Below are 27437 nucleotides of genomic sequence, written 5' to 3' on the forward strand. Positions count from 1 at the left end.
AGAGTTTACTTTAAAAAGAAAAAATTCTTAACATCTCTATATAGTAAACATCATAGGTAAATACTAAGCAAGTTTGGTATTAATTTTATTCTATTTTCTGTATAACTTTAAGTACATAAAGGTTTATTTCCACAGGCCTCAGGAAATGGGTAGAAGTCAACAGGACAATCTCTCTTCCCACCAAGAGTTGCATATTTTGGTAAGTGTCCTAGAGAGAAAAACTGTAATTTACATCAGCAGTGCTGTGCAAGATTCTTACGTAAGACCTAAGACCAGGCTGCAGTGGAGACTTTAGTCCTTTGATCAGGTGCCCGGACAGAAACCAAAAGCAGTTGAGCATGACAGGGCAAAGGAGGCAGTGAAGGTGGAGAGGCATCTAGCACGGAAGGAGGAAGGAATTCCAGATTCCTCAGAATGGTGGGTTTTCCTCTTTTTTTTTTTAAGTTGTCTCTATAGGAAGGTGCTGGGCAGGGACCCCAGTGAAAGGAAAGGGCCAAGATTCCTTTAACTGGCCTGGGTGCAGGGCACTGCCAGCAGCTGATACAGGAGAACCTGCACTCTCAGGTTCAGGCCCACCCAGGGTGGAATGCAGAATAAAAGGAATGCTTAGAGGAAACCATGTTGCTTGGAATGCTAGATGGCCAAGCTTCAGCCTTTGGTCCAGTGCAACCCCTGCCTCACTGGTCAGCAGTGAAAAATTAGTTTGGTTAGAAGAACTGGCTAGAATCACACCAGCCTCTGCTACCTTCATGCTCAGTGTTAGAAAAAGATGAAGTTCTGTGAACATTCTGATCTGTTAATCCCTGGGGACTGCTTTATTCTTCCGGAAAGACTGTTTGTTGGTCAAATAACCCCAAAGGCTGAAAGCTAAAACACACCAGTCCTGGTGTGCGGTTCCCTAAGAATGGACTGGCGGTGTGGTTGGGGTGATAGGGAAAAGCCGTACCTTCCTACAGAAGATCAGCTGACCTGCTCTCCCGCCCCAAATCTCAGCCTGAGGTATATTTCAGTGAAGGCAGGTAGCTGGGCTTCTCAGAGCAGAGAAGCAGTTTAAGAGCAGAAAGGTAAAGGAAATCTAGAAAAGAACCGTCCTGATACAGATTTATCCCATGTTGTAAGGGGGAGGGCAAAGAACCCAGTGGCACTTCGCTTATCCAGCAATTTCTGTCACTGTGGTGACCAACTTCTGCCCATTCCATAGGGTCTTGAACTGCTCAGGGACTGGGAATTCATTCTGCAAATAAAAAAACACATTTAAATCGAAGGTACAAAAACAAGTCGGGGTTCAATCTTACACTTTCCTCCCAATGCCTGCTTCCACTAAACTCTTAGAGCAAGGAGGATAGTGAGAGCAAAACCCAACATCTCGTACTACCCACCTCCCCTGCCACTGACCTAACAAAGGAGCAGTGTGGTGTAGGAATGAGAACAAAGGCCCCAAAGCCAGAGGGACAGGTTTGAGTCTGTTTCCTATTGTTCCAGGATCAGTGATCTTGGACAAACCTGTGAGGCACAGATGAGAATGATATGGCTTCACGGCACCAGTCCAACAGGGGGCTATGACTCAACCCCAGTCTTTTTTACTACCCTGAGCATCTGCTCAACCTAAGAAAGGAAAAGCTTCCTTTGGAGCGCTCCTTCATGAGGCTGTCTCACGTTCATGGGTGCGTGAGATGTGAGGCTGGACCGACTCAGTGCAGAATGGCCATAACGAGAAATCTTAGTCCCTCCTGTTTTTAGATCACACCACCAAAGAGATCAAGGGACTTACATAGTCACCGCCTTCAGTAGGAATGAGGACATTCATCTCAGAAGATTTGGCACTGACTATCTCGCAATCCAGGGAATTCTTGCTCAGGTAAACATGGCAGCCATCTGTTTTGTTGATGGAAATGGTTGGCACTTTACCCATTACCTGCAGAGAAAACAAGCACCTGAGTCCCAGCAGCAGAGGAGAGCAACAGTAAGCTTCAGGAACAAGCTTTCACTGTTTCATGTGATTCAGCAACTACATGAAAAGCTCACAGGTATACGGCAGATACTAGATACTAGAGGTGAGCTGGGATGGGTGCTGGAAAGGCCTCAATGTAAGAGCCAACTCCTTTCCTGCCACCAAAGCAGCTCAGCTTACAGACTCAGTAGAATCAGATTCCCACCACAGCAACATCTGTGGGTCAGCCGTGTCTTTCAATTGATTCCTCAGGGACCAAAGGAAGGCGCCAAGATATCAAGTTACCTGAACTTTGACATCCCTACTATTGATGATCTCCACAATGCCCACCACGTCATCGAACACCAGACCGAGTTTCTTACAGTTATCTAGGAGAAAGGGAGCAGATCAACAGTATAACTTTTTCACGAGGCTTGAACTCGCCACCCCGAGATCAGGTCCTAGCTGAAATCAAGAGTCAGATGTTTAAATGAGCCACCCAGGCGCCCTATCAACAGTGTAACTTTAAAGGAAACTACTATAATAAATTTAAGAATCTTTAGGAATAGGTAGGTAAGTTCCAGCCCTCTCAGACTCTAGGACAAAGCCTGCCAAGACAGTGATAAAAACTCACCTACTGTAATGGAGTTTATTTTGCCCTTGATTTGCAATGTTGTGTTGACACATTTGTATATGTAAGCCACCTGCTTCAGCTCTGTGTCATCAATCACGAGGTTGGAAACATTTTCCTGATTTTCCTGTTAAAGAGATACCCCTTTTAAGGAATCTCATGGAATCTACACACTATCCCCCAACACAAATTGTCCCAATCTTTCGTTCCTATAATCTAAGTCAGAACCCTGCACTCATTTGGCTGTGCTGTTTAAAGCCCCTGTCCCCACTTCTTGTTCCCTCAGTCCTGGTATTTTTAACTCACCACTCTCCACTTCTTGCCCTCTAGTTCAAGTACAGCCGGCTCCTTCTTTGCGGTTGGCTTGGGGGATGGGCTGACTCCTGGTTTAGGTGCAGAGAACGGTTTGGGGCCACTTCGTACTGGACCACTCTGGGCCTTCAGGGCGGGGTTCTTGTGAGTCTTCATGTCATCAGATACATGTTTCAGGGCTGTAGGAACAACAGCTACCTTGTGCCTCTCCTTCATACCACAGCTTTAGGCTGAAGCAGTAACTAACTTGTGCTCTCAGAAGTTAAACTGCCTTAAAACTTTCAAGCCAAAAGCTAAGTTAACTGCCTTAAAACTTTCAAGCCTTTTAATAAGGTGTTCTTTCATGAGCAGTTTTTGGAGAAAGTCTAAGAATTTCCCCTCCAACTCAAGGTTCATTTAAACAGTTCCATTAAAAAAAAAAATGGAATGTGTGTGTATGAAAGGAATGGTATGTGAATGCACAAAAAAAGATCTTGAAAAACACATACCAAATATATATTCACAAAATATGTAGTTTTTAAAGCAACAGAAGAAAAAGTAATACGTGATAGTAAAGAAAATTTGGTAAAAGGAAAGAAACCTCACCCACAGCTGACCTACCATGCCCCCTACAGTGGTTTGCATTTGAAATCGCATTCCATGAGTTTTCCTACTGATAGAGTTTTGTATTTGGTTTAACCATACACACTGTTAACAAGTTTGGTATAAACCAGTTAATATTTTATTATTTTCTCATGTTAATCTACAGTTTCTAAAAAGTTTTTTTTTTTTCCTTTTTAAGGAAAAGATTCCATAATCACCCGCTGCAGGCTGATACACTTCTTGCTTTTGATTATGGCCCAATCTGTATAACCAATACTGACTGGCCCTTTCAGCTCCACCACTCCTTATGGCTGTAGTATAAATACTAGATTTCTTCTTAAACACCGCATGATTCACTGTAGAAAGATTTCATGACTGCATAGTATATCTCACTAGGAGGATATACCACAGTTAGCCATTTCTCTTACTGGGTATCTAGGCTGCTGGATATATATAGGTTGTTACACCATTTTTTAGCTACCACAAGTAATACTATGTAACACTTGGTCTTTATTTTAGATGTGTTTACAGGTAGATTCCTAGAAGAGAGCTGTATCACTTAAATGTCCTACTTGCTGTGTACAAGGATGTCTACTTTCTATAAGCCAACATTGGTGAATCTTATGCAAAATGTCCACGACTAACAGACATCCTCTGAGGTAGTGAACCGTCCCCACCCCCCCAACCCTCCACACCAAAAAGACTTCCCAAAGAGACCATGTGGTAACAGAAAAGGCTATAGGGTAAACTGCCGGCATCATGCCTTGGTTCAACAGGGTACTCTACATATGCCACTTAATACTAAATAACTTTCCTATGGGGCAGAGGGCTTCCCCCGACTATAATCACCCATTTCAATTTCCATTTAAGCCAGCTTTGATGTCCCTTTGGGCAAACCTGAAGGACAGAGACCCCAAATGAATTCTCCCATATACATACCAGGGTTCTGGTTCAGACCGTCAGGTCTCTAGTTGATAAGATCTGGCCCAAACAACTTTTTGTACCAACTATTTTTGCCAAAGTATTCACTTACCATGTGTGATGCTCTCCCCCTGATTAATCTGCGCAAACAGTGCTGAGCGGGAAGCAGACTCATCTGAGCCTGAACTGGTGGGGACTGGTGGGGGAGGGGGGCCTGGTGGGGGAGGAGGAGGACCCGATCCAGCAGAGGGTCCAGATGGCAATCCACTCAATTCTTGTGCCACAGGCCCCTGGAACAATAAAACGCAGGTAACAGCCATCCTCTTCTCCCCTCTGTACCATTCCCAATAGAGCCCTACATGTATTCAGGGACATGGGGTATCCATTGTACCCTTTGATGCTATGATTCATGCTCCCTACCCACATCCAACTTGGCTTTATTCCCTCTCATCCTTTCCCAAGGATCCTACCCAGTTCCATTTTTCGGCTTTTGTATCATTCCTATGGCCTCTACCCAACTACAGCTCTAACCCACAGTTCTGTAAATTGACTTAGTGTGCCATCAGTACCTCAGCCTCAACGAGTCCAAGACTGATGTCCTCTCCTGCCTGCTTGTCTACCTGTACAATCACCCCCCCCCTTCTTCCTATTTCAGTAAAAGATGTCGCCATCCCAGCTTGACTGTTCAATCTTGTCTTCCAACCCCCTCAATTTCATCAAACTCCTTGCTTCTGCAAATTCTTTTGTACCAGCCCCCAGCACAAGAGCACTTCCATTGTCTGACCATGAGCCCTTATCCCTAACCTATAAACTGAGAACTCTCTTAAGGACAAGTCTGATCATTATCACTCTTGCTCAAATACCTATGACTGGTTTTTATCACTTATCATTGTCTAAAAGTCGCAATCAATCTTCCCTTCCAGCCTTTTCTCCAAAAAATCTGACTTTCTCCTTACTGAAGCCAGAGCTGACCAATCTCTACATTTATTCTACACATTACACGTACTCTGTTTAAGCTTTGCTGTTTGCTAGCATCCCTATTTCTCTCACTTCTCACTGTTCTATTCTTGAAAAAAGTCTCAGAGCAGAGTACAACTGTTAAAAGTACAATCTCTTCCAGTGAGACTCACTCTCCCTTTTACTCTGTAATCTATATCTTAAGCATAGCATTTAGTTTGGTGATTTGTACTCAGGGGTCTTATATTCCTATTTTTAATTTTCCAGAGGGTTGGGATAATGTAACTCATTCTTCTGACTCCCCTCCAGCCCAATCATGGTCTTTGACCCATGTGTACTAAAACTGAATATTTCTCTGACCCTTGCTTTCTATATACTCTCTCCTCTTTCTACTCTTCACTGAAAAGACAAGCATTCTTTCTTGGACCTTGGTAGCAATGAAGTCTAAGAAACTTGTGGACCCTGTCTTGGAGGGATAGAAAGAGGGAGGGAAGACTTACTAACCATTTTGCTCCAGGCCAGTCCGGTGGTATGGAACTCCTTAATGTAAGCCTGTAGCTCTGTCCATATACTCAAGTAAGCTTTGACCCAATCCACATGCTTCTTATCGCTGGGAGAATTAAAGAAGAACGCATCACAGACAGCCAGGGTATATTACAATAGGGATTTCAGAACCCCTCCTATCTGTGAGCTTGTACCCTCCTGGCTGTGGTATGGCTCTGCTCAATGCTAGCTTTCCTATCATAATTGTGCTTTACTATTCTTTTTAACCTATTCTGTTAACCTAATTAGACTAAAATACATTAGGACAAGGACTGCAGATTATATCTCTTTCTTAAAAAAAGACTTTATTTGACAGAGAGAGTATGCACAAGTAGGCAGATGAAGAGGGAGAAACAGGCTCCCCACTGAGCAGAGAGCCCAATGCGAGGCTCGATCCCAGGACCTTGGGATCAGGACCTGAGCTGAAGGCAGATGCTTAAATGACTGAACCACCCAGGCACTCCTCTTTCTATTTCTTATAGCAGTATTACTCAAACTTTTTGTGGTATAGCAAAATCATTTTTTCTACGTAGACCTTAGGCAGAACATAATATACAAAACTAATAAAATTAAAACTAATAAAACTAAAACTAATAAAACTCTGTGCATGAAGCTGTGCTGGAGAAGGTCCCTCGAACATCACTGTGGAACTCCAGGACTTTACGAAACTCAACTGCCTTATAGCACAATGCCTTATGTCAAAATATGCCCCTCCCACCAAAAATTTAAAACTTCTGTGGAAGAAATAATCATTATTTGGTTATAGAGAGAGTACTGCACTATGGTTCAAGTCTCTCCTCTTACATATTTTTTTTTAATTTATTCATGAGACGGATCCCTGGGTGGCGCAGCGGTTTGGCGCCTGCCTTTGGCCCAGGGCGCGATCCTGGAGACCCGGGATCGAATCCCACGTCGGGCTCCCGGTGCATGGAGCCTGCTTCTCCCTCTGCCTATGTCTCTGCCTCTCTCTCTTTCTCTCTCTGTGACTATCATAAATAAATTAAAATTAAAAAAAAATTTATTCATGAGAATACACAGAGAGGAGAGAGAGAAGTAGAGACACAGGCAGAGGGAGAAGCAGGAACCATGCAGGGGGCCTGATGTGGGACTCGATCCCGGGTCTCCAGGATCACACCCTGGGCTGCGGGCAGCGCTAAACCGGTGAGCCACCAGGGCTGCCCTCCTCTTACATATTAGCTGGAAGACTTTATGGCTATTTAGGATAAGACCTCATTTGCTCAACTCTAAGGTGTGGAGTTTAATAGTGGGGTAAATCAAAACACTGCAATGCTTAACTCTAGGTTGCAGGAAAGATCAAGGAAATGCCTGGTGTTCCGAGACATATATCACTGAAGGCTATTCCTTCAAAGTAGTTACTCAACAAATGTTGGTTGACTACTGATTGATGGAAGAAAGGAAGGGTGTGGGTAATTATGCAGCTGAGTGATAGCTGCCTACAGTCATTCCAGCTCAAAACTAACAATGGAGAAGTCAGTTAGGACTGGCCAACATATGTAGTTAGACAATGACCCCCCCCCCCCGTGTCCCCCTGCTTACTTGATACCTGTGCTTTGCCAACATAGCCTTCCTCTCACTTTACCTGACTATATGAATAGTCAGGGTAATTTCCTAGTAAATATTACTGAACCTTTTGTCAAGGAGCCACTTAGAAATTCTCAACAAAGGAACAAAATCCACCGTGTTCAAACAGGCAAATTAAAGGGCATTTGTAAAACCTCCTCAACCAGCAAGGGTAAGGATTAGAAGACTAAAAGGGACTCTACAAACCCTGGAGAAAAAGCAGAAGTGAAAGCTGAAACACTTCCTGCTTACAAATGCAGCCTCTATGCACCAGTATCTATCAAACTTTCCAGAAAGCAGCCCTAGGGTATAGAACCAATGCAACAGCCTTAACCCCAAAGTGCTACTCCAGCAAGTAACCAGCTGGCTTGTCCTTTACCCCTTGAGAAAAAGCTGGACTTACACATCTTTGTACTCCTTGAGGACTCGGTTTGTATAAAACATGGCAGCATCATTCATTTCTTTCACATAGGGACCAGGCTTGGGAGCCTAGAGAAAAGAGAAACCTTTAGTGACTCAGAGCCTCTCCAGCCTTATCTCCTGACCTCTTTCATTCCATTCCATCCCTTCCCTTCCATAGAAGCTGCACTGCTCACCATAGCTACCCAACCCAGGGCCTGGATACTTTCGCTGACAGCTGACAGGTGATTGAACAACTTGCTGCCTCGGTTCTTCTCCCGGAAGGTTATCACTTCTTGGATCTGCTCTGAGATGGGTGCCAACAAGTCAGAAAGTTTATTCTAGGAAAAGATGCAGGAAAGGATTCAGGTTAGTCTTTCTCCAAAAACTTTATGTGTTGGTCAATTCTGATCCTATGGGCAAGAATTCTTTATGGGCTATAATGAACACCCAAATAAACTCTGTATTCAATCCTGCACAGATTCCTATGGCTAAACTATTATTCATCATCTCACTCTCCTCAGGGTAGATTTAGTGGCTCTTCATGATCAGGACCCACGCTCCAGCTACACCATAAAATTCTACCATTTCAGCCACTTGTCTCTTTTCTGTCCCACTAATAAGAGATACTAGCTCATTTCTGAGCCTTAACTCAGGATGGTCTCTTCTCTTCCCATGAGGAACAGCCCTCCAGCTCCAGCCCCACTGGCCTCTTACAGTGTCTACTGTCTGCATAACCAATTCTGGCAGCTTATCACACATTAGCACAAACTATTAATGGACCCATGTGAGTAGGTTTTTTAAAATTTCTCATTAATTTTTCAAAGACAAGAGCTTTGTCTCAGCCCTCTTTTATAATCCTTATAGCCCTCAATACATTGCTAGTATGTAGCAGCTGCTGAGTAGAGATCTGCTGAATCAAATGCAATTAGGGGGCTTGGCATTTGAACAGGCAGCTCAGCAAAATGGACAAATCTTGTGTTTCCATGCTTTGTCCTTCCGGCTCAGTTTCCTGAACATCTCAATTCTCAGACCTTAGCATGAACAGTCTAAAGCAGGAGTTGGCAAACTTTCTTTAAAGAGCCACACAGTAAATATTTCAGTCTGCTGCAATTTCTCAGCTCTGCCATTATAGTTCATGAAGCAGCAGTAGACAATACTTGAAAGAATGGGCATGGCCATGTTCCAAAAATCTTTCATTGACAAAATAGATGGCAGACCAGATCTGGCCTGGAGACTGTAGTTTATCAACCCTTAGTCTAAAGCACAGGAAATATTAACAGTGTCTCAGCTGCCTGATTTTTATGGAAAGTGTGGGTTTGGAGAAAAGATTTAGATAAAATGCTCTAACCATTCAAGACCGATTAAGAATTAGAGTCTAATATATTTAACATTATATTATTTTTATATTATTTAGGCATGCTGAGGGTCCAGAGGTTTTAAAACAGCATTCACAGCATTTTATTAACTCTGCCTAGGAAAACCAAATGCAGAAAGAACAAACAGAACAAAACTAAAATCTCCAGGAGAAACCTGTTTTCTCTAATTGATTTCCATACCTATACAGCATAAAATTTTTAAGTAGAAGTAAACATAAAAGGGAGATCCCAACCACAGAAGGACAAGGGGAGAAGCAATACCTTAGGGGTTTTAGGATCTCCACAGCTGCACTACTAAAGCCCAGTCACAATGAAGCAAGAGAACCATTCTCTATGACCTAAAGGGCCATGATGAATTTGGCCTCAGCCAAGAGATTAAAAAAGGCTGTCTACTGAGAGAAGCACCAAGTCCAGGAGTAACCATGGTCCTAAGTAAAATGACAGAAAAAAAAAAAGCAAAAAACAAAACAAAACAAACAAAAAACCCCAAACCAGCAGAGTCCAATAAATACTCACTGGCACGTTCTCATGCACTTTATGTCTATTTCTGGGACTTGGTGTGAACGTACATGAGCCTGGAAGGTCTGTTTTAGTATGTTGTGATACTTAGCATAAACCTCTCAACTTGTCCTGAGCAGAAACCTCTCAATTCAAACCACAAGGAAACCAATTAGTGGTGAACTTACGCCTGCTGGCTGCTGACACTGAGATGCTGTAACCAAGAGAGCTCGCTCCAACTTCAGACCTGTGTGGACCATCTCCGCCTGCCAGAAAGGAGAAGAATCGCTTATCAGCAACACATTACAGTGGGAGAGGGTCCTGATAAGATTAACCTGAAACCTCCACTTCCACGTACTCTGGTAGCAACCCAGGCATTTCATGCTGCTTTCCTCAGGTACTCCAGATTCCAGGGAATGACAGCAGAATGACATATACCACTGTTCCTGTTGCAACTAATCAGGGATATATATCCAGGAAATGAAGATAATCAGGGTTAGCCTTAGGTGAAATCAGTTAGCAAATGTACATGCAGTGTCATACAAAGTGCACTAAAAAACCTCCCATCTCTCATTACCAAAAAAGCTTTTTTTCCTCCCAAAAAAACCTGAGGCAGAAGTAAAGGCAAAGGCTAAATTTATGCCTAAATTCTCAAGGTATTTACTCCTTTAGGTTAAAGCTATTTCTCAAAGTTTGGGTCATAACCCATTCACAGATTTAAAAAAAAAAAGAGTGCAGTGCAAGTAGGTTAAGCATTGCTTTGTGAAACTTATGACAGTTACAAATACATATTTTTTACTGACAGTCATAGTCAACAGAGTTTAAGAAACATAAGGCTATAAGTACTCTCTAATACAAAAATTCAAATAAGGTAACCTATTTTTTCTAGATTTGCATTTTGAGAACATACAAAGTGATACATGTTTTTAAATCTTTGCAAATGTTACACCCTGTATATAGTAAAAATGCAAGCCCTCACTCTTGTATCTAAGTCCCAGTCCCACTCACTAGAGCTAACACCACTGCCAACAGATGGCATATGAAAGCTCAAAATAGATCTTCCAAAAATTAAGCAACCAGTCTTGCTGAAGGGTCAAGAAGATCCTAAACATGGTTACTGCTTACAGAGGACCACTCAGAGAACCAGCAGGAAGATTTTGGATCCTAAAGAGAGATTCAGAATATATATTTGAGTGTGGGGGTGGTGACAATGTAGGTGGCAGCACATGAAGCGAGGTGGGTGGAGAGGCACCTGTCACTGCCTACTTCACATTCTTGCTGTGAGCTAAGTGTGAAAATAACTCATATTAGCATAACTAATAACTATCATGCCTAGTTTTATAAATGCTAAGTCATGACTATGACTCCTTTGAATAAGCCACCTTAGGCTTGGTTATATAATATGTTGGGATCAGAAAGGTAGAATGTTCTCACTATAAAGATGAACCAAGCCATATATATATATACATATATATATATATATATATATATAATTTTTTTAAGTTGATTATTTATTTAGAGTGTGCATACAGGGGGCGGGGGAGAGGAAGACTCTCCAACAGACTCCTTGCTGAACATGGAGCCTGCTGCAGGGCTTGATCACGAGACCCTGAGATCATGACCTGAGCCAAAATCAAGAGTTGGATGCTTAGGGGGATCCCTGGGTGGCTCAGTGGTTTGGCGCCTGCCTTTGGCCCAGGGCACGATCGTGGAGTCCTGGGATCGAGTCCCACATCAGGCTCCCAGCATGGAGCCTGCTTCTCCCTCCTCCTGTGTCTCTGCCTTTCTTTCTCTCTCTATCATAAATAAATAAATCTTAAAAAAAAAAAAAAAAAGAGTTGGATGCTTAACCGAACCTTCCAGATGACCTCCAAGCCATAGTTTATGCACCAAACAGTTATCAGTATAAAAGTCCACACAGAAAATATGATAAAAAGCAGAGGGCCTGGAAAAATTTGAGGAATTGCTCCAGTGCCTGGAGTGAGCCCCTCAGTTAAGGTAACAGAGAAGGAGCCAGGAGCCTCTCAAGGGGCTCTTAAATCAGAAGGAGTAGGATTTGAAGACAGCCACCAGTCCTTAAAAGAGGGGGAAAAAGGGCCAAAACATCCTTACATGTTTTTGCACATCTCCCCCAATCTCTTTACTGATCTTCAGGTACTCTGCCACAGGACCAGCAAGGAGTGAGTCAAATGCTTGCACATATGGAGCTGCTCCTGCTAAAGAAAGACATACCACAGAGAATCAGTCATGCACCAGTAAGATGATCTGTTAAAAAGCACTTCCACATGAAAGCAGAAAAGAAAGGTAATACAGTAAACAGAATACTGGAACATGAGTCCAGAAAGCTGGGTGCTAGTTCCAGTACCACCATTAACTGGTTGTGTGACCCTGACTAGGTTCCTTTTCCTCTCTGAGCTTAATTTCCTTTAATCTATAAAATGAAAATGGAAAAAAAAAAAAATCCCGAGCTCCCTTTTAGCTCTAACATCCTACAATTCATTTAGTGCATATGCAAAATGGCTAATTTGCCAATCATTTGGCCAGAGGAAATTTTAGTATCACTTGTCACTCAACTTATGCTAGAGTCATTTTGCTAAAGAACAGGAAGTATCACACAAGCAGGAAGTTCTTATGTTAAAATAACCACAGGCCTCCCTGCTTAAGTCACTTCCTCCCTGATCTGTTCACAGGCGATGAACTTAGCAGATTAAGCATTTTGGGAAGTTAACTCCAAAGGAGAGAATACACTGTGGTAGAACGATTTCAGGCCAAGACACTGAGTCTTCAAAGTATTCTGCTGTGCTAGATACTGCTTACCTTTTGGAGCACTGTCTCCATACCCACAGTGCATGTCAGAAGCATGGGATACTGCCTCCAGGCGGCCCACTGCCCTCTCCAATCTTTCCACCAGCTTTTGCATGTCGGCCATAATGTACCACCTGCTGAAAGAGATTGTATGTCACTTGTTATTTTAATAGTACATAGCACTTAAGAAATAACAGAATACTCACGGGGCGAGGAGGATGCTAATTTTGAGGAACAGAATCAGTTAACAAAACAAGATGAAAAACAGACTAACATATTTGCAAAATCATGAAGACCTCATTAAACAAGAGAGCTACCCAGAAAAAAGTGTTCACTGAAAGCAAACTTTTACTCATTCAAATTCTTACTGGATATCTACTATGACATCACCAAATATCTGTGCCAGAATTTAGAATTTACAAAGTACAGTCACATATATGATCTCAATTTGTGCCTCCCAACAACTATTCAGGAATGGAAGGTTAATTACTACAGTCTGCAGAGAGAGGAAACTTAATTACAGTGAAGTTAAATGACTTGCCTACAGTCACACAGCTAATTAATTAACAAGAAAGCCAGCACTCAAGTTCAATCTTCTGGCTCTAAGTTCAGTGTTTTTTCCTACAACATCCTGCTGCCTACATATGGAATGCTCCAAACCAAGATGAACAGGATATTCTTTTTTTTTTTAAGATTTTATTTATTTATTCATAAGAGGCAGAGACACAGAGGGAGAAGCAGACTCCCTGCGGGGAGAGCCCGATGTGGAACTCGATCCCAGGACCCCAGGGATCATGCCCTGGGCTGACCCTCAACCTCTGAGCTACCCAGGCGTCCCTAGGATATTTATTCTGCCCTCAAAAACTTAGTCTAATAGTGGGTACTGGACATGTACACCAACAACTACAAACAGAAAAAAAATGTTAAGGTAATAAAGTTGCAGACAGAGTAACAATTTCAGGAAGAAGAGTGTATCAGCTGAAAGAGTCAGATAAGGATAGCATGGACATGCTGCCATTTGAACCAGGCTTCACAAATGAGGATGGGTATGATCTGGACTTATAGTACGGAAGATAGATGCATCCAGAAGAGCTTTCTTTCAGATCTTTTACAAGTATTAATTTATCTCAAATTAGTCTCACTCACTGTCTAAATCCTAAAGAAAGCAAGCTCTACCAGAGAAAGGAACTTCTCTGGCTTGCTCCCTATTATACTCTACCATTTAGACCACTACTTGGCAAGAAGGTATTCAGTAAATATTTATGAAGTTAATGAACCTGAAGCACACCATCCCAAAACTCCAAAGAAAAAGTGTTCTGAAAGTTGTCTATACTATACATGTAAATAATCATGTTTTCAATATACATCCACATGAAATGTTTGAGACCACAAGTGATTAAAAAAAAAAAAATCACTCAATGAGGGACGTCTGGGTGGCTCAGTGGTTGAGTGTCTGCCTTCGGCTCTGGGCATGATCCCGGATCGAGTCTGGGACCCCAGGATCATGCCCTGAGCTGAAGGCAGACGCTTAACCACTGAGCCACCCAGGTGTCCCTGAAAATATATATTTTAAAAAACATTTATTTATTTGAGAAAGAGAGCATGAGAGGGGATAGGGGGAGGGGCAGAGGGAGATTTTTAAGATTATTTATTTATTTGAGAGAGCACAGCAGGGGGAGTAGCAGAAGGAGAGCGAGAAGCAGATTCCCCGCTCAGCAGGGAGACCGATGTGGAACTTGATCCTAGGAACTTGAGATCATGACCCAAGCCTAAGGCAGTTGTTTAACTGACTGAGCCGCCCAGGTGCCCTCCCTGTTCATGCTTTTCTGTGTATAGGCTCTGGTCTCTCTGGGCCCAGTGACTTACAAGAGATTTCTTTTTAAAGTTATTTAAGTAATCTCTACACCTAATGTGGGGCTCAAACTCACAACCCTGAGGATCAAGAATCGGATACTCTTCTGACTGAGTCAGCTAGGCACCCCAAGAATGTCATTTAAAAGAGAATCAGAGAAAAAGGTGAAAATGTGAACCAAATAAACCTTTTCATTGCCTGGCCTGGTGAAGTAGCAGAAGCCTCCAAGTCTCTGCTCTGCTCACAAATGGAGCAGACTAGAAGCAACCAATATATTCTCCCTTACATTATACCATCATCACCCAAGTACCCAAATTACTGACCATTCTGGAAACTGCCCAGGAAGATACTCATATACAATTCACCACAGTCTATAAATCCCAGGGGAAAAGACAAGAAATGCAATAAACTCCTAAACTATCTTCCATTAATAGATACCACCCATTCCAGGGTGTACAACTCTTAATTCAGGGTTGTGAGTTCAAGCTCTACACTGGGTATAGAGATTACTTAAAAATAAAATCTTTTTTCCCCCTTCCTTTAAAGAGAGAGAGAGGGTAGCCCTGGTGGCTCAGCGGTTTAGCGCCGCCTGCAGCCCAGGGTGTGATCCTGGAGACCCTGGATCAAGTCCCACGTCAGGCTCTCTGTATGATGCCTGCTTCTCCCTCTGCCTGTGTCTCTGCCTCTCTCTCTCTGCCTCTATGAATAAATAAATAAAATCTTTTAAAAAAAATAGAGAGAGAGAGAGAGAGAGAGAGAGAGAGAATGTTCCCAAGCAGCAGGGGGTGGGGTAGGAGCAGGAAGCAGAGGGACACAGAGAATCCCAGGTAGGCTCCATGCTCAGTGTAGAGCCTGATACAGGGTTTGATCTCATGACCCTGAGCCAAAATCAAGAGTCAGACATTTAAACAACTAAGGCACCTAGGTGCCTTTATTTAAAAATAAAATCTTAAAAAAAAGAAAAGATACCACCCATTCTGTTATAAAACACATTCCTTCATATGCAATGGATACTATAGGTTGGCCAGTGTTAACATGGAAAATATGAGTACAAGTGTCTCTAATGGCTGCTAGGGTTGGTGAATACTTACCTATCTTAAAAGCTTAGTAATAGAGGTTATGAGATTTTGCATCCTTCCCCCCTGTATTTCACTTGTACTTGTAAGCTTTAAATTGCTAAGCAAGCTACAGTTCTGCTGTCTAACTTAAACAGAATATAAAAGGATAATATGGCTATCATTTACAGTAATCTCAATCTACCATTAACCAAACAGGAGAACAGTACTTAGTTTTTTGGTTTTTAAGTAGAGGCAGGGTGACACTTGAGATGTTCTGGAAAAGAATATCCAGAACTGAAGGGACCAAAAGACACACCTTGTCTTATTCTCCATCCCTATACACATATTCCCGTTCTCCAGGTGGTCGTGTCCACTCCCGAGCCTTCAGCTACCATTATCGCCATACCATCCTGCCTGCTTCTGGAGTGGCACAATCACCTAGAGACCAATGACTCCCAGAGTAGCATATCCAACTCAAGCCATGCTTCTGGAATTTATAATTTTAGAACCAGCTTCCTCCTAGACATCCCTACCTGGATATTCCAAAAGCATCTCAAACTAAAGTGTCCAAAACAGAACTCATCTTCCCACTCCTCCCTTGGTGTCTCAGTAATCCAGCACTATCAATCACCTGATAGACCAAGATAGTAACCCAGGAACTATTAGGCAGCAAAGGATAGTGGTTAAGGCCACCTGGGTGGCTCAGTGGTTGAGCATCTACCTTTGGCTCAGGGCATGATCCTGGGGTCCCAGGATCGAGTCCCCTATCGAGCTCTCCAGGGGAAGCCTGCCTCTCCTTCTGCCTATAAATAACATCTTTAAAAAAAGTATAGTGGTTAAGAGCATGGTCTTAAGAGAAGTCAGGGAGTTTAGGGGTTTGAATAACAGTACTCATTGGCACTGTGACTATGAGCATTATCGAACTTTCTGAGCCTCAGCTTCCTTATCGGTATAATGGAAACAACAGTACAAAATCCAAAGGGCCTAAGTCAGAATTAAGGGGAAATACATTCGACCCTTGAACACAAGTTTGAACTGTGCAGATCCATTTACATATGAATTTTGTACAATACAGTATTATAAATGTGTTTTCTCTTTTGATTTTTTTAAAGATTTTATTCATTTCTTTGAGAGAGAGAGAGAGACAGAGAGAACAAGCAGGGGGAGTGGCAGGCAGAGGGAGAAGCAGGCTCCCCACTGAGCAAGGAGCCTGAAGTGGGACTTGAACCCAGGACCCTGAGATCATGACCCAAGCCAAGGGCAGACGCTTAAGCAACTGAGCAATGCAGGTGTCCCTTCCTTTGATTTTCTTAATAACATCTTCTTTTCTCTAGCTTATTTTAAGAATACAGTATATAATACATATACAAAATATGTGTTAATCAACTGTTTGTTATCAGTAAGTTTTCAGTCAATAGTACATTATTAGTAAATTTGGGGGGAGTCAAAAGTAAAATGCAGATTTTCAACTGCATTGGAGGGCTTAGCACTCCTGACCCCCATGTTGTTCAAGGGTCAACTATACATGTAGCAGTACCAGACTCGGTAGTGAAAAACAGCAAGGATTCCGTAAGCGTTAACTAAACTATCTTCTTCCTTACTCCCCCAAATCTAGCCAGTCATCAAAATATATAGGCTCTACCTGCTTATCTCATGAATAGATGCCCCCTTGCTTCATCCTGATTGTCAAAAATCAGGTCTTCATGACTTTGCCTAGATTACTGCAATAACTTCCTTGCTAGTCTCCCCTAATTATAGTAATACACCTTGTTTATTCATTCTCCTATTACCACCACAATCTTTTTCAAATGCAAATGTAATTATGATAGTCTTTTATTAAATATCATTCAGTACTCCCCCACCCCAGGGTACTCAGGGTAAAGTCCAAAGGAGGGTTTCTGTAATCTGGTGCTGCGTTATCTCCTATCACTCTGCTCCAGTTTTACCTATTGCCACACCCTTGCTAAACACACTACAGCAACCCAGGACTACCTGCATTTTCCAGAAAGAATCACATTTTCTCTCACTTCTGAGCCTTCATGCTATCTATTCCGCTTGGTGGTTGTTCTGTCTCATAACTCCTACTTTTTAAGACTCAGCTAAAGTGTTACCTTCTATAGGAAGCTTGTCCAGTTTGGTATGCGTTTCCTTCCCAACCTGCTCCCTCTCTAACTCTTACTGCCTTTTAAGGCTCAGCTAGGGTACCACCTCCCCAAGAAGCATTTCCAGTTTGTGCTCCCACAACACTGTGCACTTATCTCTACCACACATTTAATATAACGGCTTAAAATCATTTATTTAATAGTTAATAGGCAACCAGACATCCTAAGGGACAGACTCTTTCTTGTCTTTGAATTTCTAGTACTATAAATGTAGTAGGTACTATAAATACAGTAGGCTAGTAAGAGTCTATTGCCCTCTCTCTCCTCAAGTCTGGCTGTCTCCTCTCCCTGACAAATCTGGGGAGATTTTTTTTCCTTTCTTTCTTTTTTTCCTCTTTGCCCATCTGCAGGATCTTACAAATATCCCCACCCGTCAAATAAATGCTACCTTCTTGGGCACAACACACACTGATATAGAGATCTTCAAACCAAGTACCATAAAGAAAATAGCCTTGGCTTACTAGATTATATATAATAATTCTATGGGATCTATGAAGATATCGATCCCCATCTTAAAATGAAGAAACTCACAGAAGTTAAAAAGCCTGCCAGATATGAAACAACCACTGAGTGGAGAACCTAGTCTACAGGCACAAATTTTCTGAATCCTGGACTGAGGCTCTTCCCACCACTCCACATGTCTTAGTTTTAAGCTTACAATTAAGTGACTATGTGGTTCATCACAGCATCTAGCCCTGACTACTTGCTGAGCATAGTGCTGTGGGTTCAAGGCCTCTTCATGGTGTCTTTAGTTACATTTTTAGCAGCTTTTAATTTCCCTGCTTTCAATTTCCTCCTTGGAGGCCAATATTTTTTCATAGGCTAGATGATACATATTTGGAAGGCAAATGTTTAAAGTAAGGCTTTTCCACAAGAATTTAGAATGCCGGAGTAGAAAACTGTAACTCTGCTTGAACTTGTTCTTTGTCATTTCTGATTGACAATAACCAAGAACCAAGGGTAAGCCTTCATAAATGTATGTACAGATTCCTAACTATTTAAGCATTCATCATAAACCTTTCAGAAAGAGAGGCAGTCCTAACTACAGAAGTCTAAGGAAAAAACAAGGATTTAGGAGGCCACACTTTGAGTCTCAACTCTGCCATGTATTCACTGTTATTAACTCAGGACCTTTAAAAAGCCTCTCCTTCTAGCACACAGAGGTGGAAGGATCAAAGGAGATGAATTACTCTGGGTGCCTTAACATGCAGTTCAAACGTAAAATGTTATCACTGCCTGTGATGTGCTAGAAGACAGGCTCCAAGAGGATGGGAATTTATCCATTCTTCTCCCCACATCCAGCCCCACCAATTCACAGCACCTAGAACAAGCTGGCACACAGAAGATGCTCATAAAATCAAAGTGCTTACCATTATACTTAGCAGCTACTGAAGACATAGAAGACACATGGCCCCTGCCCTCCAGAAATTTTCATTCTTATTGGGAAGGCCAACACAAATGAAAATGTCAATGGAGTAAAAACATCAATGACTACATTTTTTAAAAGTTCTGTTAGAGATTCGGAAGAGAACTTTTCCTAATTCCACTTAGATTAGGAAAAGTTATAGTGTCAGCCTATATCCTGGAGCCTTTTCTTTGCAGAATGTTGTATGGTTCTGAATGATACAATATAAATGACTATATGCTCTGAGGGTTGAAAAGAAATCAGTTGAGACAGTCTGGTTTTAGGAGGAACGTGGGGCATCTTGATGGGAAAGTAAAGAAAAAAGGGAAGATACTCCAGAGCAATCAGAAGCAAGGAGGAGAGAATAAGGAGGCTACGTACATAAACTGTAAACTCATCTGCAGAGAGCATCGAGTATCATGAAAATAAGGTTGGATAAGCCAGACTAGGTTATTAAAGGCACTGAAGGCCAGGCAGTATTAGAATCTGATGTTATGATAAATGTGAAGCCATTTAAGCATTCTGAGTAAACGAATAATATGATGAAAGCAAAATTTTTACAGGTACTATCTGATAAACAGAACATGAAGTAGGAAGCTATTAGGGTCTAAGGCTGAAATGCTGCTGTTCAGCTGTAAAATAAGAGGGCTGCTGAAAAAATATTTTTTATATTTCAAAGGAAAAAAATCCACAACACTTAGTGTCCAGCCAGATGAAGAAACCAAAGGAAAAGAATCAATTAACCTACAAATAATCAGTTTTAAGTAACTAAGTGACCAGCACCTGAATTAAGTAGGAATATAAAAGAATGGTAAAATAATTTTCCTGTCCCAGGGGAATCTAGTAGGAAAATCTAGTAGGAAAAACAAAGCTACTTTTCATCGAATCACTGGCTCTCAGGATTAAGAGGATTCTAGAAATCACCTTGTAAAAACACCATCTGATGCCAGAACAATCTTTTCAACATTCTCAGCAATTAGTCAGGTAACCGCTGTTCAAACACCTTCAGTGTAGAGAACCAGAGACTTCTGAAGGCTGCCCATTCCATTCAGACAGCTCTAAGTATTTAAAAGTTCTTCCTTATATGGAGGCAAAATCTGCTTCCCTGCAACTTCCACCCACTGATCCTGGTACTGCCCTTGGAGGTCATACAAAACAAGTGTGCATTAAACACAGAACAAGTACTAACTGTGTGGTACTGACTATTGAGTACTGTGGCACTCAGAGAAGGGAGTCAAAGATGACTCGAAATGCAAACCCAGGGGCGTTACAGAATGATGACACTATAGGCAGAAACAGGTTTCTGGCACGTATTAAGACAAGAAGATGAGGTCAGTTTTGGATAAGCAGAGTCTGAAGAGGAGATGAAACTTCTAAGTGTAAGTATTTAGAAATAAAGCTTGGGGAAAGAGCAAGGCTGGAGGAGCTCAATGTCTGCAAGTTATTGGCAAAGAAATATATCAAGTCATAAGAATGGATAGGCTTCTTGGAGGGGTATCACACAGAGCAAAAAAAACTATGAGGTGATTCCCCAGCAATTTTTTTGTGGTCTGAAACCAAGAAAAATCAAGAAATGGCTAGTGATTCCTGCCAAAGTTGCATCAAAGTCTCATCATTCTAACAATTCATACAATCCAATTCCTTCTGCTTATTCAAGGAAGTTGTTCAGAAGTAAATGGAACCAGGTTACTCCTGCAGTTCTTGTCTCATCTCACCAGGCACTGAAGCCAGGAGTATGAGTGTCTACTTGAGTTGGAAGTTGCTATGCTTAAAATGTTTTCTACTTTGGTAGTTTTTCCTCTAAGTCATACACTTAACTAAAACTGAAAAGCAGCTATACAAGTCAGCTCATACACTATGATAGTGAAACTATGATAGCCCAACTGGTCTGCTTCAGAATACTTTATTTGGCCTTGACTTTGTAATTCAGTTCCTGAGATGTTATCCTAAGAAAATAATAAAATGTGGGGAAAGTGATAGGCAGAGGTTCACTGCAATGTTAACTTAGACTTCTTCTGGGGCTCCTGGGTGGCTCAGTTAAGCGTCCGACTCCTGATTTCAGCTGAGGTCTTGAGTTCAAGTCCTGTGTTGTTGGGCTCCATGCTGGGTGTGGAGCCTACTTTATTTATTTTTAAAAATATTTTATTTATTTACTTATTTGAGAACACACACTGGACGAGGGGCAGAGGGAATCTTAAGCAGACTCTGCTGAGTGTGGAACCCGACATAGGGCTCCATCTCATTAGCTAGAGATCATGACCTGAGCTGAAATCAAGAGTCAGATAGATGCCCAACTGACTGAGCCACGCAGGTGCCCAGTGGAGCCTACTTAACAAACAACAAAACAAACTTTGATATCTACGTATAGGGGAATAGCTAAATGCACCATGGAAAAAGACTCGAAGAGAACACAAAATTTACAGTATTTGTCACATGGGGTTTTGGACAATTGATCCATTTTCCAAATTTTCTTTAACATAGTTTCTTTCTAATAAAACAAAACAAAAAACAGCTTGACTTGGATCTCTCTCCTAAGACACTACTAAGTTATAAGGTATTGGTTAGTTCTACTCCTAACAATATAGAATTAGAGCCAAGTTCTCATCACGAGGCTCTAATATGCCACAAAACAAAACCTAGGCATGCTAACAGGAGACACGAATTGGCTGTTTTAACCCAGAAACCAAAGAATAGATACCACTTTGCCTCAGTAAAGATGTCATCTAAATCTAACCCAAATCAGGAGCCACTGTTCTTCCCCAAGCATTTGGTTTCACTGAGGGAACCAATGACATTTAGTGTCTGAGTCACTGCCATCTGAGGTTTAGATTAAAAGAGAAAGGCCTATCTTGTAGAGAGAATCCAATCCAATATCAGCACTTGTCTCCGGTTCTGTCTCCTATCTGAAATTCCAGGAGTGAGTAAAGCTAGTTAGGGTTTGTAAACTAAAGTCAGACTCAGGAACTAGCTGTTTCAATGGTCGGGGCAAGTAAACAACTTTGCATGACCATGAGTTCTCCTCTCATATTTAAGTAATGTTATGAAGATTAACTGCATAAAAGAGGCACCTTTTACATTGTATAAGGAAAAAGTGCACTGGCTGATTTCAGCTGGGTAGCTGCATAAAGATAGATCCAAGGATGCTGGTTGTCCCTATCCATGATTCAGCTACAGCTAGAGATATGAAAAGATATGTGGCTGTGGGTCTATAATTAAACTTAAGTATAGGAATTTTAAATGACCTCTGCAGGAAAAAAACCAAAAAACCAAACAAAATAAACAAAATCCAAAAAAACCCAAGAACAAACAAACAAAAAACAAAACAAGCTCACTCCTTCCATGAAACCTCTCAACTATAGTTTCCAGTCAAATGGAAAAGTTTAACGCTACAGGTCTGGTAATACAGGCAAACAAAGCTTTATTATAGCTAAGAAATATTTTGAGAGTTCGGATTCTCTTTAAGTTTACATAATGGTATATCAAAAAAAATAATTTCATGGTGAATGTTGTAGTTGCATTAATTTAAAGACGATTCAACTCTAACAACTTAATAAAAATGAACACTGAGTACCAAAATCATAAACTATAAGCAATTTGAAATAAATGGTAACTCCTATTCATTAAACCAAGCTGCCTAAATGCAGGCAACATGAACATAATAGGAATTTCTATATCCCCAGTATAAGGGATATATATCTGCTGACTTGCACTGTTAACTAACCCAAAGCTTTCTTGTAGTGAGTGCCTATCAGAGGCATTTCTCTACCAAGATCACATCCTCTGAGGAAAACCAAAAAGGCAAGTCCTTCAAGTACCACCCAGAAGTTCCTTGAATAAACGATCATTCATGATGCCTCAATAAAAAATGATTCACTCACTACAGGATACCCAGTGCTTATCATGTGCATACCGTATGCTAAGCATGGCCAAGAAGCCTCCCCTAAAAAATTTCATTGGCGAGAGAAGACACTGCACAATCATAGTTACAATACTTTCTAATGCAGTGGTTCTTAATCAGGGGCAATTCTGTCCTCCAGGAGACACACTGGGCAATGTCTGGAGACATTTTTGGTAGGTACAACTGAGCGAGTACTACTGACATCTGATGGGTAAGAGGCCAGAGATACTGCTAAAATCCCACAATGTACAGGTAGGACAACGCTACAGTGAAGAATCATCCAGCCTAAATGTTAGTTGTGCCAAGGTTAAGAAACTGTGTTCTAGGGGATCCCTAGGTGGTGCAGTGGTTTGGCGCCTGCCTTTGGCCCAGGGCGCGATCCTGGAGACCGGGGATCGAATCCCACGTCGGGCTCCCGGTGCATGGAGCCTGCTTCTCCCTCTGCCTGTGTCTCTGCCTCTCTCTCTCTCTCTCTCTCTCTCTCTGTGTGTGTGACTATCATAAAAAAAAAAAAAAAAGAAACCGTGTTCTAGTATAATACGGAAAAGGGAAGTGCATGAGGTATAAATAAAATGCTAATGTAATAGTTTAAGACTGTCTAAATTAGAATGTCACTCTGCATCATCTAATGAAAATTAAGGTTAAGAGTCCAATTGTGGAGTTTTGTAAACTGGACAATGGAATTTAGACTTGATTCTTTGGGAATACGAAGCCAGATTAGGATAAGAAGGCAAAAATGGTTCTCTTTAAAAGATTAGCCTGGTTATGGTAGAGAAAGTGAAGTTTAAGTATGAAAGCCAGGTTAATAGAAAGTTAAAAAAAAAAAAAAAAAAAAGGACCGGGTAAGACATGGCTTGAGGATCCTCCAATTTCAAATCTCAGGATTAAATTTCCAACCTGAGGGTTCAACCTCCAATAACACTTTGCATTTGCTCACTTAAGTAAAATGCATCTTTGACTCAAATTCTTCAGAGAAAACTGAAAGGAGAAAGTCCCTTTTGAAGGCTTAGTCCCTGGTTAAAAAAAATAATTGCAACTAAACATATGTATGTATAATGAAGAAAAGGGGTGAGAAAAAAAATCACTCCTCAAATTGGAAACAAAGCATTTTACAAATTAACAGCTAACCTTCCGGACACCTGGGTGGCTCAGCCAGCAGTTGAGCATCTGCCTTTGGCTCAGGGCGTGATCCTGGAGTCCCAGGATCAAGTCCCACATGGAGCTTCCAGCATGGAGCCTGCTTCTCCCTCTGCCCCACCCCTCATGAATAAATAAATACTTAAAACACACACACACACACACACACACACACACACAGCTAACTCTCTCAGAGCAAAAATACACTCACTGAAATTTAACAGTACCACCAGTTTTGGTTTGCATGACAGGCTGTACTTGACAAAGTACTTTCACTGCTACCGTTTTATTAAAACTTTTCTCAGACATAAATTATGTCCACCTGATTGATGAAGTATCTCTTGAGAAAAAAAAAAGGTGGGAAATTCCACAGAAATTTCTTTTTTTTTTTTTAAAGATTTTCTTTATTTATTCATGAGAGAGACAGAGAGAGAGAGAGAGAGGCAGAGACATAGGCAGAGGTAGAAGCAGGCTCCATGCAGGGAGCCCGAGGTGGGACTCGATCCAGGGACTCTGGGATCACGCCCTGAGCCAAAGGCAGATGCTCAACCGCTGAGCCACCCAGGCGTCCCCAGAAATTTCTTTGAGCTAGACCAACACAACTCAAACAATAAGCAAACTGCCAAACACAGAATAAAATCCAAACACATTCAAACAAGGTATCAAAAGCCCTTCCCAAGTTGGCAGCCATCTATCTTTTTTTCTGGTCTTAACTTCTTCTGCAAACTCCAGGCAAACTCTAATAATACTCCAGGTACTTCACTGAATATAAGCCCTTTCCGGCCTCCACACCTTTGCTCTTGCTGTTTCCTCTAGCTGGGATACCTTACCAGACATCTTCGCCTGGGTGTGCTGCAAACACCTCATATTAAATATGCCCCAAATTCATTTTCTTTCCATGCCACCTCCCCAACTTACCCCTCTCCTCTCACATTACCTACCTTAGTGAATGGTACCACCCAGTTCCCTAAGCCAGAAAACCAGGCATTCATCCTAGACTACTCCTATTTCTTCATTTCCACAAATAATTAGCCTCCCAATTCTATGGATTCCATCCTTTTTTTTTTTTTTTTTGATTCTATCTTTTAAAATACTGTTCAAATCTGATCCCTCCTCTCCTCCCTACTATCATGGTCTTAGTTCAAGTCACGACTGCGGCAAAAGCTTCCCAACCCTGGTCCACTTCACCATCACGTCGCTTCTCAATCGACAAACTGAACGTTCTAACACATACACATCTGACCACATCATGTTCCTACATAAAACCCTTCAAAGCGGGATCCCTGGGTGGCGCGGCGTTTTGGTGCCTGCCTTTGGCCCAGGGCGCAATCCTGGAGACCCGGGATCGAATCCCACGTCGGGCTCCCGGCGCATGGAGCTTGCTTCTCCCTCTGCCTGTGTCTCTGCCTCTCTCTCTCGCTCTCTCTCTGTGTGACTATCATAAATAAATAAAGAAAAAAAATATCAAAAAAAAAAAAACCCTTCAAAGCATCCTCATAGCGTTCCGCATAAGAGCCGCATTACTCAGCATGATTTACAAGGGCCTTCATATTTGACCCACCACTTGCCACTTCCTCCACTTCTCTAGCATTACTGGAATTTCAGTCACACGCTGAGCTAGCTAGCCATGGGCTTCCCCACCACCAGGTCCCCAGGCCCTTGCACTCTCTGCCTGTAAATACCTTTTCCAGATTCACCGTATGGTTAAGTCAGTCCTGCAAGACTTATCCTCCATTTCCTCCTCAAAGCTTAGACACCTGGCTCAGGTGCTCCTCCTCTCTTCTTACACAGCCCGAGGCTCACACAGGGCCTTATGACAGAGTTAGCTGTCCCTGATTCACTTGTCTACCCCCCACCCCCCGCCACGGTAACAACTGTATTCCTTGCCACCAGGGCCAAGTGCCTCATTCAATATGTGCCTCAAACATATGAAGGGCGCTGAGAACGAGTGGGTGAATGAGGAAAGAATGTGCTGAGCTGTCCCGTTTTTCACTTGAACAAGGAACCCTACAAAGAGCTTCCCTACTAAGTTCTGATACTAACCTCTGCCTTAAAAGCTTCTCCTCCTCTCATCAAGCTTATTGTTATTTATCCTTCAAAATCTATCTTAAATTCTGCTCCGCAGAAGGGATTTTCCTGAGGTTCCCCCCACCCCCACCCCCGGCCCCCGTCATATATTTCCATAGTACCCTGTTCTTCCGAACACTCATCACATTTATCATTACTTCTTAAACGGCCCTGCAACAACTGTTAGTTAGCTCCATGGGGGCAGGGGCTGGCCTGTTTGGTTTCAAAACTGCATTCCCTGGGTATGGCGGCGCCTGACGGAATAAACAGAATTTGTTACACTGAATATAATCCTGCGGGGGGTAAGCAGAGATCTCCGCTTAAAAGAGGAGGAAAAAAATGAGGCTCAAGGAAGCTAAATAATGCATCTAGGGCTACAGGTACTTAGCAGTGGGGCCAGTCCAAACCTGGGCCAGCGGATTTCAGGTCCAGAAGCACGCAGCAACACCTTCCAAAAAGTTAACTTAAGCCTTTCCGAACTGGAGCGACAGACCTGGAGGAAGGAGAGGCTACCTGGCTGCAAATACAAAGACCTGTCCCACTCTCCTTTGAAAAACTCCGCAGGGATCCCAAACAGGTTGCAGTAAACAAAAAACATAACAAACACCCCCCCCCCCAAACCACGCAGCGGGAGGTGCAGCTGCCGGCGAGACGACACCGACCGGAAGACCACTCAGAGGTGGAGAGAGAGGTTCCTGGGAAATAGTCGTGGGGAGGATCTGGAACTAATGATCTAAGGAATTGAGGTCTGGATTCCAACTGTGTCCCTCACTCGCTGTTAAGATCCCAGACCAGCTTCTACGCTCTGGGGGATCAATTTACCCCTCCGTGCAATGGGGACGAGATGGGGGGGGCAGGGAAGACTCTAAGGTATCGCCGGTTCCTCAGGAATGCCTACGTCTGGGCACGTTAGGAATCAGGCCCCGCCGAGGCTGACAGGATTTCACAGCGGAGGAGCCTCCCCAGAAGAGCCCGGCTCAGTTGGTCACCCCGGCCCCACCTCAAGAGACCGCGCCCAGGATTCCGGGTCGGCCCGAGGGCCTCCTCTCCGGCCCCTTCAGTAGGGCCCACCACACGCGCACAGGCCGGACGGGCCGTCAACAAAGCCACGGGCAGGTGGGCCGCGGAGCGGACCCCAGTCCCCACCCGGCCGAGTCCCCTCACCTCAGAGTTCCGCCTCACCTCCCGACTGCGAGCAGCCGCTCTCCACTTCCGGCAAGAACCGCCCAGCAATCTTCGCGCGACCCACTTCCGGGCCCTCACTGGGCGCGGCCCCCCCACCGGAAACGGACGGCCGCCGAGACGCCGAGGTGGAGGAGA

General features: G+C 42.7%; 1 protein-coding gene across 6 annotated transcripts; it reads right to left on the reverse strand.

Annotated features, from left to right (window-relative positions):
• Positions 1-68: 68 nt before the first annotated feature.
• On the reverse strand, positions 69-27437 carry CAP1 (cyclase associated actin cytoskeleton regulatory protein 1). Of its 6 annotated transcripts, none has more exons than XM_055341548.1 (13): positions 27300-27437; positions 12551-12675; positions 11846-11949; positions 9922-9999; positions 8054-8197; positions 7861-7946; positions 5838-5943; positions 4489-4666; positions 2868-3052; positions 2565-2688; positions 2237-2319; positions 1772-1915; positions 69-1234 (listed from the first exon to the last, which is right to left on the reverse strand). In XM_055341548.1, the coding sequence occupies exons 2-13, from the start codon at positions 12660-12662 to the stop codon at positions 1151-1153; spliced, it is 1428 nt and encodes a 475-aa protein (XP_055197523.1). In that variant the 5' UTR covers positions 12663-12675; positions 27300-27437; the 3' UTR covers positions 69-1150. The 6 variants fall into 6 exon arrangements, with proteins under 6 accessions (XP_055197523.1, XP_055197524.1, XP_055197526.1 ...); XM_055341549.1 differs by having other exon boundaries at positions 12551-12672; positions 27300-27420; XM_055341551.1 differs by having other exon boundaries at positions 11846-11946; positions 27282-27379.

This window comes from Nyctereutes procyonoides, unplaced genomic scaffold (genome assembly GCF_905146905.1).
Source record: "Nyctereutes procyonoides isolate TBG_1078 unplaced genomic scaffold, NYPRO_anot_genome, whole genome shotgun sequence".
NCBI lineage: Eukaryota > Metazoa > Chordata > Mammalia > Carnivora > Canidae > Nyctereutes > Nyctereutes procyonoides.